The sequence below is a fragment of the Heterodontus francisci genome, chromosome 13 (assembly GCF_036365525.1).
Source record: "Heterodontus francisci isolate sHetFra1 chromosome 13, sHetFra1.hap1, whole genome shotgun sequence".
In the NCBI taxonomy this organism is placed as follows: Eukaryota; Metazoa; Chordata; class Chondrichthyes; order Heterodontiformes; family Heterodontidae; genus Heterodontus; species Heterodontus francisci.
In genome coordinates, this window is record NC_090383.1 from 21,880,388 (window position 1) to 21,897,059 (window position 16,672).

Sequence of the window (16,672 nt, forward strand, 5' to 3'; positions counted from 1 at the left end):
GGTGGTGAGCTGCCTTCTTGAACCGCTGTGGTCCTTGGGGTATAGGTATACCAACAGTGCTGTTAGGAAGGGAGTTCCAGGATTTTGACCCAGCGACAGTGAAAGAATGGCGATACAGTTCCAAGTCAGGATGGTGTGTGGCTTGGAGGCGAACTTGCAGGAGGTGGTGATCCTATGCACTGCTGCCCTTGTCATTCTAGGTAGTAGAGGTCACGGGTTTGGAAAGTACTGTCGAAGGAGCCTTCGTGAGTTGCTGCAGTGCATCTTGCAGATGGTACGTACTGCTGCCACTGTGCGTTGGGAGTGAATGTCGAAGGTGGTGGATGAGGTGCCAATCAAGCGGCTACTTTGTCCTGGATGGTGTTGAGCTTCTTTGAGTGTTGTTGGAGTTGCACCCATCCAGGCAGGTGGAGAGTATTCCATCACACTCCAAATTGTGCCTTGTGTTACTAAAGTGCCTCTGTTAAATATATTTTTTGAGAATTCATTTTTGAAAGATTGAAGAAATGTTTAACTTTGGGGTTTTCAAAGGGGGTCATGTAAAGGCCACTTGACTTTGAAATCAGTTGCTGGAAATATTTTTTAAAAGGGATACTAAGAGGTCTTGTGAGGAAAACAAGCTTTTCTGGGAAATCGCCTGACTTCCAACAGAGAACTTTGGACAGCTGGGGAAGTTGTTTACTAAGAAGTGACAGGTCAAGATTGATGGAGGTCAAAAGGTTGACCTCCTATTGTAGGTTTCGCTTTTGAATTGTTTTGAGTTAGAGTTGAACTGTACAAAAAGGGAGAGAACTTCTAAGAAGAAAAGAGAACTTCCAAGGAGAAAAGAGAATTCCCAAGGAAGAAGACCACAACCCAGCTCAGCTTTCCAGCACCTCTCTAAAGACCCATTGTGTCAACACATCCCATCTCCTGTCTTTGAAGAAAAGCCTGCTAAATTAATTCTCAATGCTGCCTGAAAAGAACTGTTTTAAAAGATCCCAGTGACCTGTCTGTGTGTTCTCGGAGGCCAGACTGTATGCCAATTTTGGAACACAACATATCTCATCTGCTGTTTCTTCAAGAATGAGCAAGTATTCAGCCCAAGTATTTTTGTGTCTGCAATAGAGCTCTAAAAACAAAAATGCCTTTTATTTTCCTGGTTAACCAGTGTATGTATATGTATGAGTGTGAAGGGCTGAGATAAAAAGGGAACTTTAATATTTCAATTCTGTGTTTATGCTTTACTTCAATACTGGTTCAGACTTGTTTTATAATAAACTGATAATTTTGTTGTTTATTAAAGAAACCTGGTTGGTGCGTTTTATTCTGGGATAAAAATAGAGTCTATGATTGACTGCGTCGGTAAGTGGGAAAAAATTTAAACAAATGTTGTGACCTGTGGACAAGTGGAACTTGAATAAACAGTGCACTCCTCCCGCCTCAGTCGTAACATATAATTTGGGGATCTTTGTGGGATAAACCCAACGCCAATGACGTACAATTGTAATTGGGATAATAATAATTGAAAAAGGAAAAATAAACAGAACCAGGTTTCTTGTGTAATGGAGTAAAGTCTACACCACTGGAATGTCTTTAACAGTTGCTGCGACTTTTCTGGGGACGGAGGATGTATCCCTGAGTGATTTGAGGAACTTAACCAAGGTTAAACAAATAGCATTGACAGCTCAATTTGGGTGAGAGTTAAAACCAGGAGCTAAGAAAGCAGACATAATCGAAGAATTAGCACAACATTTACAATTGGAAGAGGAAGAAAGCAAACCAGAGGGCAGTGCAGTTGAATTATCTAAAATTCAGTTACAGATGAAGCAGCTTGAGCTTCAATAGAAAAAGGAGGAAAAAGAATTGAAAAAACTTGAACTTGAAAGAGAACTGACAATGAAGAAACTTGAACTTGAGGAAAAGGAAAGGGAAAGAGAAGGAAAGGAATCCAAATTTTAAAAAAAGATGGAACTGAGACTAAAGAGTGGCCTTGGCTCCAAGTAAAGTTCTGGTGAGGAAAGATCTGACTCCAGCCAAGGACCCAATGGAGAGCTATTTAAATTTGGACAAGCACTCCCTAAGTTTGAGGTAAGGGACATAGAGGCATGTTTCATTTCTTTTGAAAAGATGGCCAGACAGATGAAGTGGCCAAAGGAAAGCTGGACACTGCTTATGCAAAGCAGGTTGATGGGCAGAGCTCATGAAGTTTATGCCATGCTTTCTGAGGAGGCTTCTGCAGATTATGAGATGGCAAAAAAGGCTATTCTCGCTGCATATGAGTTTGCCCCTGAAGTGTACAGGCAGAAATTTCAGCACCACCGGAGATTGGGCAGACTTATATGGAATTTGAGAGGGTAAAGCAAATTAATTTTGGTCATTGGATCCAGGCACTGAAGATGGAGGCCACATATGAGAACCTTAGGGAACTAATTCTCCTGGAAGGATTTAAAAATTCACTCCCTCCATTAGTAAGAATCCATGTAGAGAACCATAAGGTTACAACAGCCAGAAGGCAGTGGAAATTGCTGATGATTATGAGCTTGTTTATAAGCTGAAACCCTTTGTCCGTCACCCCCACAAACCTGAAAAGGATGGTAGGTGGGAGAGCGAAAGGAAGGCAAGTAGCTGGGGACAGGAAGGGACAGCTGGGAACACCCGGGTTCTCCTCCTCAGGCCAGAAAGGAAGAGGCTGAGGGTGGAAGTGAAGTCTGCAAGCCTAAATGTTACCACTGTCACAAGGTGGGACATCTTCGATCAGAATGCTGGAAGTTGCAGGGTAAACCCATAGGACTTATTGGGGTACACAAAGCCAATGCAGAGAAAGGTGCCCTGACCGAGAGTACAACAGATCAGACTATAGCTCTGACTGCAGCTGTAAGGCCAAGTAAGAAAAAAATGTCAGTGCAGGAGTTGTGAATAAGATACCTGAGAGTTATAGGGAATTCTTGTCAAAAGGAAAAGTAACTCCTTATCCTTCAAGTGAGACAGGTAAACCTATAGTTATACTTAGGGATACAGGAGCCACCCAAACTCTTTGCTGGGAAAGGCATAGTATTTCCACCAAAGAGGGCACTGAATGCTAAAGTTTTAGTGAATGGTATTGGCAGGGAGTATATACCCATACCTTTGTATCGGGTGCACCTAGAGTGTGACCTAATGTCTGGAATGGTAGCTGTGAGGGTAGTAGCATGGCATTACTTTGCAAGAGAACATCTGTACATATAGCGAGAGGTGGTGGCATATTGATAATGTCACTGGGCGAGTAACCCGGACTCCAGGCTAATGCTCTGAGGACAGTTCAAAATGCACCATGGGTGAAATTTGAATTTAATTAATAAATCTGGAATCAAAAGCTAGTCTAATGGTGACTAAGAAACCATGTGACTCCAGACCCACAGCAATGTGGTTGACTCTTAAATGTCCTGTGAAATGGTCTAACCAGCCACTCAGTTGTATTAAACTGCTACAAAACCTAAGGAAAAGGAGTGAAACTGGATGGACTACCCGGCATTGACCTAGGCACTGGCACAGCAAACCCAGCCCTGTTAAGCCTGCAAAGTACTCCTTACCAATATCTGGGGTTTGTGCCAAAATTGGGAGAGCTGTCCCATAGACTAGTCAAGCAACAGCTTGATATAGTCATACTCACATAATCATACCTTGCAGACTGTGTCCCTGACATCACCATCCCTGTGTATGTCCTGTCCCACCAGCAGAACAGACTCACCAGAAGCGGTGGCACAGTGGTTGACAGTTAGGAGGAAGTTGCCCTGGGAGTCCTTAACATTGACCCCAGACCCCATGACGTCTCATGGCATTAGGCCAAACATGGGCAAGGAAACCTCCTGCTAATTGCCACCTACTGCCTGCCCCCGAAGCTGATGAATCAGTGGTTTTCCATGTTGAACACCAATTGGAAGAAGCACTAAGGGTAACAAGGGCACAGAATGTACTCTGGATCGGGGACTCCAATTTCCATCACCAAGAGTGACTCCGCAGCACCATTGTGTTATGTGGCACTATTGCCATGGTAAATGGGATAGATTTTGAACATATCTAGCAACTGAAAACTGGGCATCCATGAGGTGCTGTGGGCCACAATCTGTAACCCCATGGTCCAGCATATCCCCCACTCTACCATTCCCATCAAGCTGGGGGACCAACCTTGGTTCAATGAAGAGTGCAGGAGGACATGCTCGGAGCAGCACCAGGCATACCAAAAAATGAGGTGTCAGCCTGATGAAGCTACAACACAGGACTGCTTGCAAACCAAACAGCATAAGCAGCATGTGATAGACAGAGCTAAGCGATCCCACGACCTATGAATCAGATCTAAGCTCTGCAGTCCTGCCACATCCAGTCGTGAATGGTGGTGGACAATTAAACAACTAACAGGAAGAGGAGGCTCCAATGATATCTCCATCCTCAATGATGGGGGAGCCCAGCAAATCAGTGCAAAAGACAAGGCTGAAGTATTTGCTATCTTCAGCCAGAGCTGCCGAGTGGATGATCCATCTCGGCCTCCTCCTGGGATCCCCAGCATCACAGATGACAGTCTTCAGTCAATCTGATTCACTCCATGTGAATCAAGAAATAGCTGAAGGCACTGGATACTGCAAAGGCTATGGGCCCTGATAATTTTCTGGCAATAGTACTGAAGACTAGTGCTCCAGAACCAGCCGCGCCCCTAGCCAAGCTGTTTCAGTACAGCTACAACACTGGCATCTACCCGGCAATGTGGAAAATTGCCCAAGTATGTCCTGTACCCAAAAAGGAGGACAAATCCAACCAGACCAATTATCGCCCTATCAGTCTACTCTTGATCATTAGCAAAGTGATGGAAGGGGTCGTCGACAGTGCTATCAAGCGGCATTTGCTCAGCAGTAACCTACTCACTGACGCTCAGTTTGGGTTCTGCCAGGGCCTCCCAGCTCCAGACCTGGACAAAAGAGCTGAGCTCCAGAGGTGAGGTGAGAATGACTGCCCTTGCCATCAAGGCAGTATTTTATTGAGTATGGCATCAAGGAGCCCTCACAAAACTGGAGTCAATGGGAATCAGGAGGAAAACTCTCCGCTGGTTGGAGTTGTATCTAGCACAAAGGAAGATGGTTGTGTTTGTTCGAGGTCAATCATCTGAGTCCCAGGACATCACTGCAGGAGTTCCTCAGGGAAGTGTCCTCGGCCCAACCATCTTCAGCTGCTTCATCAATGACCTGCACCCCCCCACCCCCGCCCATCATAAGCTCAGAAGTAGCGATGTTCGCTGATGATTGTATAATGTTCAGCACCATTCGCGACTCCTCAGATAATGAAGCAGTCCATTTCCAAATGCAGCAAGACCTAGACAGCATCCAGGCTTAGTCTGATAAGTGGCAAGTAACATTCGCACTACACAAATGCCAGGTAATGGCCATCTCAAACGAGAGAGAATCTAACCATCTCCTCTTGATGTTCAATTGCATTACCATCGCTGAATCCCCCAGTATCAACATCTTGGGGGTTACCATTGACCAAAATGTGAATTAGACCAGCCACATAAATACTGTGGCTACAAGAGCAGGTCAGAAGTTGGGAATTCTGCGACAAGTAACTCACCTCTTGACTCCTCAAAGCCTGTCCACCATCTACAAGGCACAAGTCAGGAGTGTGATGGAATACTCTCCACTTGCCTGGATGGGTGCAGCAACAACTACACTCAAAGAAGCTCAACATCATCCAGGATAATGCAGCCCACTTGATTGGCACCCCTTCCACCACCTTAAACATTCACTCCCTCCACCATTGACGCACAGTGGCAGCAGTGTGTACCCATCTGCAAGATACACTGCAGCAACTCACGAAGGCTCCTTCGACAGCACCTTCCAAATCTGTGACCCATACCACCTAGACGGACAAGGGCAGCAGATGTATGGGAACACCACCACCTGCAAGTTCCCCTCAAAGCCACACACCAACCTGACTTGGAACTATATCGCTGTTCCTTCACTGACATTTGATCAAAATCATGGAACTTCCTTCCTAACAGCATTGTTGGTGTACCTATACCCCAAAGACTGCAGCAGTTCAATAAGACAGCTCACCACCACCTTCTCAAGGGCAACTAGTGATGGGCAATAAATGTTGGCCTAGCCAATGATGCCCACATCCCATGAATGAAAGAAAAAAAAATAAATCCTCAACATTGATTCCAAACCCCATGAAGTCTCGTGGCATCAGGTCAAACATGGGCAAAAAGGAAATCTCCTGCTGATGAATCAGTGCTCCTCCATGTTGAATACCACTTGGAAGAAGCACTGACCTTAGCAACAGGACAAAATGTATTCTGGGAAGGAGACATCAGTGTCCACCACCAAGATTGGCTCAGCAGCACCACTACTGACTGACCTAGCCCAGTAGTAAAGGACCTATCTGCCAGAGTGAGCCTGCGGCAGGTGGTGAGGAAACCAACATGAGGAAAAAGAGTACTTGGCCTCATCATGTGACAGATGCATCATTCTGTGACAGTATTGGTAAGAGCGATTACCACGCAGTCCTTGTGGAAAATAAGTCCCACTTGGTCACCCTCCATCATGTTGTGTGGCACTACCACCATGCTAAATGGAATGGATTTATCAGATCAGGCACCTGAAAGCTGGGCATCCATGAGGTGCTGTGGACCATCAGCAGCACTGGAATCTCTTCCACCATAATCTGTAACCTCATGGTCCAGCATACCCAACAATCAACCATTGCCATCTAGCCAGGGAACCAACCCTGATTCGATGAGTATAGGATAACATGCCAGGAGCAGCACCAGATGGATCTAAATATGAGGTGCTAACCTGGTGAAGCTAAAACCCAGGACTACATGCATTCTAAACAGCAGAAGCAGCATGCTATTGACAGAGCTAAGCAATCCTACAACCAATGGGTCAGATCAAAGCTGCAACTCTGTCTCATCCAGTCGTGAATTGTAGTGGACAATTAAACAACTAACAGAAAGAGGAGGCTCCTGAGCATCCCCATCCTCAATGATCCGGGATCCCAGAATGTTTGTGCAAAAGACAAAGTTGAAACTTTTGCAGCCATCTTCACCCAGAAGTGCCGAGTGGATGATCCATCTCAGCCTCCTCCTGAGGTCCCCAGGATCACAGATGCTGGTCTTCAGCAATTCGCTTCACTCCAGGTGATATTAAGAAAAGGCTGATCACACTGGATATGGCAAAGGCTTTGGATAGTGCTGAAGACTTGTACTCCAGAACTAGTCACGCCTCTAGCCAAACACTTCCAGTACAGCTACAACACTGGCATCTACCCAACAAAGTGGAAAGCTGCTCAGGTATGTCCTGTCCACAAAAAGCAGAGCAACTCCAATCCACCCAATTACCACCCGATTAGTCTACTCTCAATCATCAGCAGAGTGTTGGAACGTATCGTCGACAGTGCTATCAAACGGCACCTACTCACCAACAACCTGTTACGGATTCTCAGCCTGGGTTCCAACAAGACTACTCAATTTCGGACCTCATTACAACCTTGGTCCAAACATGGACAGAAGAGCTGAATTCCAGAGGTGAGGTGAGAGTGACTGCCCTTGACATCAAGGCAGCATTTGACCAAGGGTGGCATCAGGGAGCCCTAGCAAATTTGACGTCAATGGGAATCAGGGGAACATCTCTCCATGGCTGGAGTTGTACCTCAGAGCAAGATGGTTGTGGTTGTTGGAGGGCAATCATCTCAGCCCCAGGACATTGCGTCAGGAGTTCCTCATGGCAGTGGCCTAGGCATCACCATCTTCATAATGAGTTTCCCTCCAACATAACGTCTGGAGTGGGGATGTTCTCTGATGATTGCACAATGTTCAGTTGCATTGAGACAACTCAGATTCTGAAGCATTCCTTGCCCGCATGCAGTAAGACCTGGACAACATTGGGCTGATAAGTGGCAAGTATCATTCATGCCACACAAGTGCCAGGTAATGACCATCTCCAGCAAGAGAGAGTCTAACTGCCTCCGCTTGAATTTCAACAGCATTACCATCTTTGAATCTCCTAATATCAACATCCATTGACCATAAACATAACTGGACAAACCACATAAAAACTGTGGCTCAAAGAGTCCAGTGAGTGACTCACCTCCTGACTCCCCAATGCACAAGTCAGGACTGTGATGGAATACTCTCCACTTGCCTGGAGGAGTGCAGCTCCAACAACACTCAAGAAGCTCGACTCCATCCAAGACAAATCTTGATGGGCACCCCATCCATCACCTTTAACATTCACTCCCTCCAATACCAACACATTGTGGCTGCAATGTGTCCCATCTACAAGATGCACTGCAGCAACTTGCCAAAGCTTAGAGTCATAAAGTTATACAGCACAGAAAAAGGCCCTTCGGCCCATCGTGACTGTGCTGGAATCAAGTCTATCTATTCTAATCCCATTTTCCAGCACTTGGCCCGTAGCCTTGTATGCCATGGTGTTTTAAGTGCTCATCTAAATACTTCTTAAATGTTGTGAGGGTTCTTGCCTCTACCATCCTTTCAGGCAGTGTATTCCAGATTCCAACCACCCTCTGGGTGAAAACATTTTTCTTCAAATACCCTTTAAACCTCCTTCCCCTTATATCTATGCCCCCTGGTTATTGACACCGCCGCTAAGGGAAAAAGTTTCTTCCTATCAATGCCGCTCGTAATTTTGTATACCTCAATCTGGTCCCCCCTCAGCCTTCTCTGCTCTAAGGAAAACAACACTAGCCTATCCAGTCTCTCTTCATAGCTGAAATGCTCCAGCCCAGGCAACATCCGGGCGAATCTCATCAGCACCCTCTCCAGTGCAATCACATCCTTCCTGTAGTGTGGTGACCAGAACTGTACACAGTACTCCAGCTGTGGCCTAACTAGCATTTTATACAGCTCCATCATAATCTCCCTGCTCTTATATTCTATGTTTCGGCTGATAAAGGCAAGTATCCCGTATGCCTTCCTAACCAACTTTCCTATCTGTGCTGCTGCCTTCAGTGATCTATGGACAAGCACCCCAAGGTCCCTCTGACCCTCTGTACTTCCTAGGATCCTACCATCCATTGTATATTCCCTTGCCTTGTTAGTCCTCCCAAAATGCATCACCTCACACTTCTCAGGATTAAATTCCATCTGCCACTGCTCTGCCCATCTTACCAGCCCATCTATATCATCCTGTAATCTAAGGCTTTCCTCCTCACTGTTTACGACACCACCAATTTTCATGTCATCTGCGAACTTACTGATCATACCTCCTATATTCACATCTAAATCATTAATGTACACTACAAACAGCATGGGTCCCAGCACCGATCCCTGTGGTACACCACTGGTCACAGGCTTCCAATCGCAAAAACTACCCTGGACCATCACCGTCTGCCTCCTGCCACTAAGCCAATTTGTGATCCAATTTGCCAAATTGCCCTGGATCCCATGGGCTCTTACCTTCTTGACCAATCTCCCATGTGGGACCTTATCAAAAGCTTTACTGAAGTCCATGTAGACTACATCAACTGCTTTACCCTCATCGACACACCTAGTCACCTCCTCGAAAAATTCAATCAAATTTGTGAGACATGATCTCCCCCTCTCAAAGCCATGCTGACTATTCTTGATTAATCCCTGCCTCTCCAAATGGAGATTAATCCTGTCCCTCAGAATTTTTTCCAGTAGTTTCCCTACCACTGATGTTCGACTCACTGGCCTGTAATTACCCGATTTATCCCTACTACCCTTCTTGAATAACGGTACCACATTCGCTGTCCTTCAATCCTCTGGCACCTCTCCTGTAGCCAGAGAGGATTTGAAAATTTGTGTCAGAGCCCCAGCAATCGCCTCCCTTGCCTCACATAACAGCCTGGGATACATCTCATCTGGGCCTGGGGATTTATCTACCTTTAAGCCCACTAAAACCACTAATACCTCCTCCCTTTCAATGCTGATTTGTTCTTCGACAGCATCTTCCAAATCTGCAACCTCTACCACCTAGAAGGACAAGAGCAGTAGATGCATGGGAACACCACCACCTGCCTGTTCCTCTCCAAGTCACACACCATCCTGACTTGGAAATAAGTTACCGTTCCTTCATTATCGCCGGGTCTACATCCTGAAGCTCCCTACCTAACAGCACTGTGGATGTACCAACATCACATGGGCTGCAGCAGTTCAAAGATGTAGCTCACCACCACCTTTTCTACAGCAATTAGGGATGGGCAATAAATGCTGGCCTTGCCAGTGATGCCCACATTCCATGAATGAATAAAAAGTAATAACACTGATCCACAGCTTGGGAGTGCCTTCACACCAGGCTTCAAGAACTTCATTATTGCACAGTGGTTTCCTCTTATGTAGACTTTTGGACACAGTAAACAAATTGCCAATTGAAGGGGAATGGCTGTAGTTAGTATGCATGACAGAAATGTATCACAGAGCAACATCACATTCATAGTACCAATTCCCAGCTGGAGTGGATCTTGCTGAAATAAAAACTTATTTGTATTTTCTTGCCTCACAGCCCAAGCCAATGATGAATTTGTGCAGTAACATTTTAATGAAGCATTTGTTTTTCTCCCGACTCCTCACAGAATGCTGGCCTTGTGACAGTCACCACAACCCCTCTGAACTGCGGTCCTCGAGTGCGTACCATCCTTGGACGCCCAGTGAATGAAAAGCTGCTGTTGCTGCTACCGGTTGGTTACCCAGCAAAAGGTGCTACTGTGCCAAACTTTAAACGCAAGCCATTGGATGAGATCATGGTGTTTGTGTAACTTGTTGAAATAAGTCAGAATGTCTGCAGATTGATACTTCTTCAAGTCACCACAGCTTATAGTACTTTAGTAATTAAGTGTCCCACATAGGACTGCACTTTGACTAAACTCCTAATATTGGGAATATGGCATGCCTTGATGTTACGACCAGGTGAGAAAGGTGTCTAGAGGTCTTTCTCAGTCTACACCTGGTCTTACTGTAACAGGGTTTTGTATTTTTAAACACACAGTGTTTTGAGCTCCCTCTTGGTGAATCTTTGTTCACTGCTTTCCAATTATAAGGCAAAGAAATGAGCACAAACATGTTTTCTTAGGTTTAAAGAAGAAAAGTGAAATTTATTAAAACTTAAACTCTAATTCGGTTAACACCTACGGATACATGCCACGCCCCATGCTAGCATGCATACGCGACGCGTGTATGCAAATAGAAACAGAGCTTTAAAACTCCGTGGCAAGTTCAAATTTTAAAAAACTCCAACAGCCAGTTAGTCGTGTGACTAAACTGCTCTGACCATGTCTGTTTGTGTATTCGGCCATCTTAGCAGTTAACCTGGAATGCTAGCCTCTCCACCTTCAATGTCTGGTAATCAAAAGTCCATTGTGGATTAAACTGGAGCAGGGAGTAGCCCCTTTGTCCTTAGTACTGTCTGTTACTACGCAAATGTTTTTCCAGTCAAGGGTCTGGTGTTTTTTTTAAAAAACAAGTTCTTTCTTTACTCCAGTAAAGTTTAAAAATCAATGTTCATGTGGCGAAATATGTGTGCCTCATTCTTGCCAGGTGGGGGCCTGCATGACACTTGCTCACAGTCCAAATATTGAGAAGCTAGGACATCTGTTCCAAACTCTGATTATTGGGACTCTAATATTCCTTAGTCAATTTCCCATTATAGGGAATCTGATACATCTTATCCAAGCTCCCATTGCAGGGAATCTGGTACATCTTATCCAAGCTCCCATTATAGGGAATCTTGTACATCATATCCAAGCTCCCATTATTAGGAATATTGAATACATTTTTTAAAGTCCCATTATTGAGAATCTAGTACACCTTAACCAAACACATCATATTTTGAAAATAGCACATCTTGCCTAAACTCCCAATTTTTGGAATGTAGCATACCTGACCCACACTCCCTATAATTGCAATTTAGCACAACTTTCTCAAAACTGCCAATATTGGGAATAAAGCACAGCTTACCCTAATTCCCACTTAAAACAGTGTCTATGCACAAAGCCCAGAGCATCTGCTAAATTAAGCGGCTTGAAAAAGAGTGACAATGGGAATTTGATGAGCGTGGGAATAAGATGCAGAGGGGGAAGGAGGGTGTTTTAAACCAAGGGATAACAGTAAATCTATAAATAATCAAGTAATTAGATCTAAAGGATAAAAATTAAAATTAATTAAGTGGAGGATATCAACAGAAGTAATTAGCTTTTTAAGCAGAATGGTGGGGCTGCTCAAAAACATTGTCTGCAATTCCTGTGCCATTTAGGAACGTAGGGGCATTTCATGTGACTTGGATAACCACATGTGCAAGAAGTACCTCCAGTTACTCAAACTCAAGCTCAGAGTCTCTAAGCTTGAGGAGAGGCTAGAGTCACTGTAGCGCATAGGAGAGGCTGAAAATTTCCTGGAGCATGCGTTCCAGAGGTGGTCTCCCCCATAACTACAGAGAATTCAGGAGAATAGTAAATGAGTGACCTTCCTACCAGCAATGTAGGAAGATTAAGACAGCTCAGGAATCCCCTGGGAGTGTGGCACTCTCAAACCAGTTTTCAGTGCTGAATTCTGGTGAGGGTTGTAATGTAGTGCAGTGATGATTTTACCTTTACAGAACCATACATTTAAGAGAACAGGTCACTGATGCAACTGATGACAGCATCATATGTATATAAGGGGGAGATACCATTTTGAGAGACACACTCAACACATGGCTTGCAAAGAGAACTCACAAACCAGTGAGGAAAAGACCTGGACCTGAGATCATGCAATGTAGATAAGTAAGAAAATAAATAGTTTTGTGTTGAATCCAAATATAAAACCTGTGGTTGTCATTTAATGAAGACTTAAGTACACAGTACAATACTACAGTTTCTGGCGACGAGGAAAAAAAATGAGCCACAGAAGGATCCAAGGACAGAAAGCAAAAACAGACAAAAAGTCGAGAAAAAGCCAGGACTGGATCAGAGAGAAAACATGGATTGGAGTATAGAGAAAATCTGGCCTGGAAGAGGGAAAAAAAATTTTGTTCCAGATTTAAGCAAAAGCAATCATCATCGGCAAGATTTTATCCTTGCGCCTTTTCCGACAGTAGAACCGGAAGTTGGCTGCACTTCTGCTCCCTCCCTTTTTACCAGTTCCCATGCAATTATGGTTTACAATTAAAGTTCTGGCAACAGGCACGGGAGACACGCGCGATCATATGGTGGGGGACATTTTCCCTGGTGGAACCCACCATCATTCTGCTAAGCACCATTTACGGCAGGGTTATAAAGCAGTCTTCATTGTAATCATGGAGGATCATCAGGTTTGCCAATTGTCTTCAGGAGGCAGAGATTTCTCGGTTCTTTCATGTTAGTTAATCTAATTTCTTACCCACCCTCACCTGTCTTTTCACTTCTCCCACATCATCAACGCCTCCCTTTGTTTTTGTCATCATCTTTCCATTGCCACCACCACCACCAAAATGACAGCCAGTAGGCAGAGACCAGCCCCACGGTTCAGTGATGCCTCCCAGCAAGTCCTCCTTCTGGCTGTCAGGGAAAGGTGGGAAGTCCTCTTCCCTACAAATGGCATCAGAAGACCCACCCACCTGACCAATGGCGCCTGAACAGAGGTGGCAGAGGAGGTATCGAACTGTGGTGTTACATGAAGAGCCTGGGTGCAGTGTAGGAAACACATTAATGACCTGCTCAGATCGGCAAGGGTAAGTGATCCATCTGAAGCTTCACAAATGGTTTCTGATGGGGTCGGTAAAACGTTATGTCTGTTCAGTGGGCATCTATGCCAGGAGGCTGAATGCGTGAACAGCCTTGGTGTCACATAGCAATTGTGTCCAGAGAATGTGCAAATCTGGCGTCTGATAGTGCTTGGGTGTAGCATGCGACTGACAAGTCAGAATGGGTGATGGAGACGCTGGTAGACAAAGGGTGCTAGGCATCCCTTGGCATGTCATTAACAGTACTTCCTCATGCAAGACAAACACTGGGGAGGCGGTGGTGTAGTGGTATTGTCACTGGACTAGTAACCCAGAGACCCAGGGTATTGCTCTGGGGACATGGGTTCAAATCCCACCACAGCAGAAGGTGGAATTTGAATTCAATTAATAAATTTGGAATTAAAAGCTAGTCTAATGATGGCCATGAAACCATTGTTGATTGTTGTAAAAACCATCTGGTTCACTAATGTTCTTTAGGGAAGGATTGTCCTTACCTGGTCTGGCCTACATTTGACTCCAGAACCACAGCAATGTGGTTGACTCTTACATGCCCTCTGAAATAGCCTAGCAAGCCACTCAGTTGTATCTAACCGCTAAGAAGTCAATAAAAAAGAATGAAACCGGATGGACCACCCGGCATCGACCTAGGCACTGGAAATGACAATGGCAAGCCCAGCCCTGTCGACCCTGCAAAGTCCTCCTTACTAACATCTGGGGGCTTGTGCCAATTTTGGGAGAGCTGTCTCACAGACTAGTCAAGCAACAGCCTGACATAGTCATACTCATACTCATGGAATCATACCTGACAGACAATGTCCCAGACACTGCCATCACCATCCCCAGGTAGATCCTGTCCTACTGGCAGGACAGACCCAGCAGAGGTGGCAGCACAGTGGTATACAGTCGGGAGTGAGTTGCCCTGGGTGTCCTCAACATCGACTCTGGACACCATGAGGTCTCATGGCATCAGGTCAAACATGGGCAAGGAAACCGCCTGCTGATTACCACCTACTGCCTTCCCTCAGCTGATGACTCAGTACTTCTCCATGTTGAACAGCACTTGGAGGAAGCAGTGAGGGTGGCAAGGGCACAGAATGTACTCTGGGTGGGGGACTTCAATGTCCATCACCAAGAGTGGCTCGGTAGCACCACTACTGACCAAGCTGGCCGAGTCCTAAAGGACATAGCTGCTAGACTGGGTATGCGGCAGGTGGTGAGGGAAAAACATACTTGACCTCATCCTCATCCATCTGCCTGCTGCAGATGCATCTGTCCATGACAGTATTGGTAGGAGTGACCACAACACAGTCCCTGTGGAGGCAAAGTCCGACCTTCACATTGAGGATACCCTCCATCGTGTTGTGTGGCACTGCAACCATGCTAAATGAGATAGATTTCGAACAGATCTAGCAATGCAAAACTATGCATCCATGAGGTGCTGTGGGCCATCAGCAACAGCAGAATTGTACTCAACCACAATCTGTAACCTCATGGCCCAGCATATTCCCCACTCTACCATTACCACCAAGCCAGGAGACCAACCCTGGTTCAATGAAGAGTGCAGGAGGGCATGCCAGGAGCAGCACCAGGCATACCTCAAAATGAGGTGTCAACCTGGTGAAGCTACAACACAGGACTATCTGCGTGCCAAACTGCGTAAGCAGCATGCGATAGATAGAGTGAAGCGATCCCATTACCAACCGATCAGATCTAAGCTCTGCAGTCCTGCTACATCCAGCCGTGAATGGTGGTGGACAATTAAACAACTAATTGGAGGAGGTGGCTCCACAAATATCCCCATCCTCAATGATGGGGGAGCCCAGCATATCAGTGCGAAAGATAAGGCTGAAGCATTTGCAACAATCTTCAGCCAGAAGTGCTGAGTTGATGATCCATCTCGGCCTCCTCCTGAAGTCCCCAGCATCACAGATGCCAGACTTCAGCCAATCCGATTCACTCAGCATGATATCAAGAAACGACTGAAGGTACTGGATACTGCAAAGGCTATGGGCCCTGACAATATTCCGGCAATAGTACTGAACGCCTGTGCTCCAGAACTTGCTGCGCCCCTAGCCAAGCTGTTCCAGTACAGCTAAAACACTGGCATCTACCCTGCAATGTGGAAAATTGCCCAGGTATGTCCTGTACACAAAAAGGATGACAAGTCCGACCTGGCCAATTACCACCCCATCAGCCTACTCTCAATCATCAATAAAGTGATGGAAGGTGTCATTAACAGTGCCATCAAGCGGTACTTCCTTAGTATAACCTGCTCAATGACGCACAGTTTGGGTTCTGGCAGGGCCACTCAGCTCCTGACCTCATTACGGCCTTGGTTCAAATATGGGCAAAAGAGCTGAACTCAAGAGGTGAGGTGAGAGTGACTGCCCTTAACATCAAGGCAGCATTTGACCGAGTATGGTATCAAGGAGCCCTAGCAAAACAGAAGTCAATGGGAATCAAGGGGAAAACTCTCCGTTGGTTGGAGTCATACCTAGCGCAAAAGAAGATGGTTGTGGTTGTTGGAGGTCAAACATCTCAGCTCCAGGACATCAATGACTTTCCTTCAAACATACGGTCAGAAGTGGGGATGTTCGCTGATGATTGCACGATGTTCAGCACCATTCGCAACTCCTCAGATACTGAAGCAGTCCATGTAGAAATGCAGCAAGACCTGGACAATATCCAGGCTTGGGCTGATAAGTGGCAAGTAACATTCACCCCACACAAGTGCCAGGCAATGACCATCTCCAACAAGAGAGAATCTAGCCATCTCCCCTTGATATTCAATGGCATTACGATCGCTGAATCCCCCACTATCAACATCCTAGGGGCTACCATTGACCAGAAACTGAACTGGAGTAGGCATATAAATACTGTGGCTGCAAGAGCAGGTTAGAGGCTAGCAATCCTGTGGCGAGTAACTTACCTCCTGACTCCCCAAAGCCTGTCCACAAGGCACAAGTCAGGAGTGTGATGGAATA

The 16,672-nt window shown here is 45.7% G+C and overlaps 1 protein-coding gene across 1 annotated transcript in view; it reads left to right on the forward strand.

The window, feature by feature from the left end:
- Window positions 1-12,775, forward strand: part of iyd (iodotyrosine deiodinase) — a 54,125-nt gene extending 41,350 nt beyond the window's left edge. Inside the window, exon 5 of the mRNA XM_068045756.1 lies at window positions 10,567-12,775. Coding sequence (XP_067901857.1) covers window positions 10,567-10,749 — 183 coding nt within the window. The 3' untranslated portion in view covers window positions 10,750-12,775. The remainder of the gene's footprint in view (window positions 1-10,566) is intronic.
- The last annotated feature ends 3,897 nt before the right edge of the window (window positions 12,776-16,672 follow it).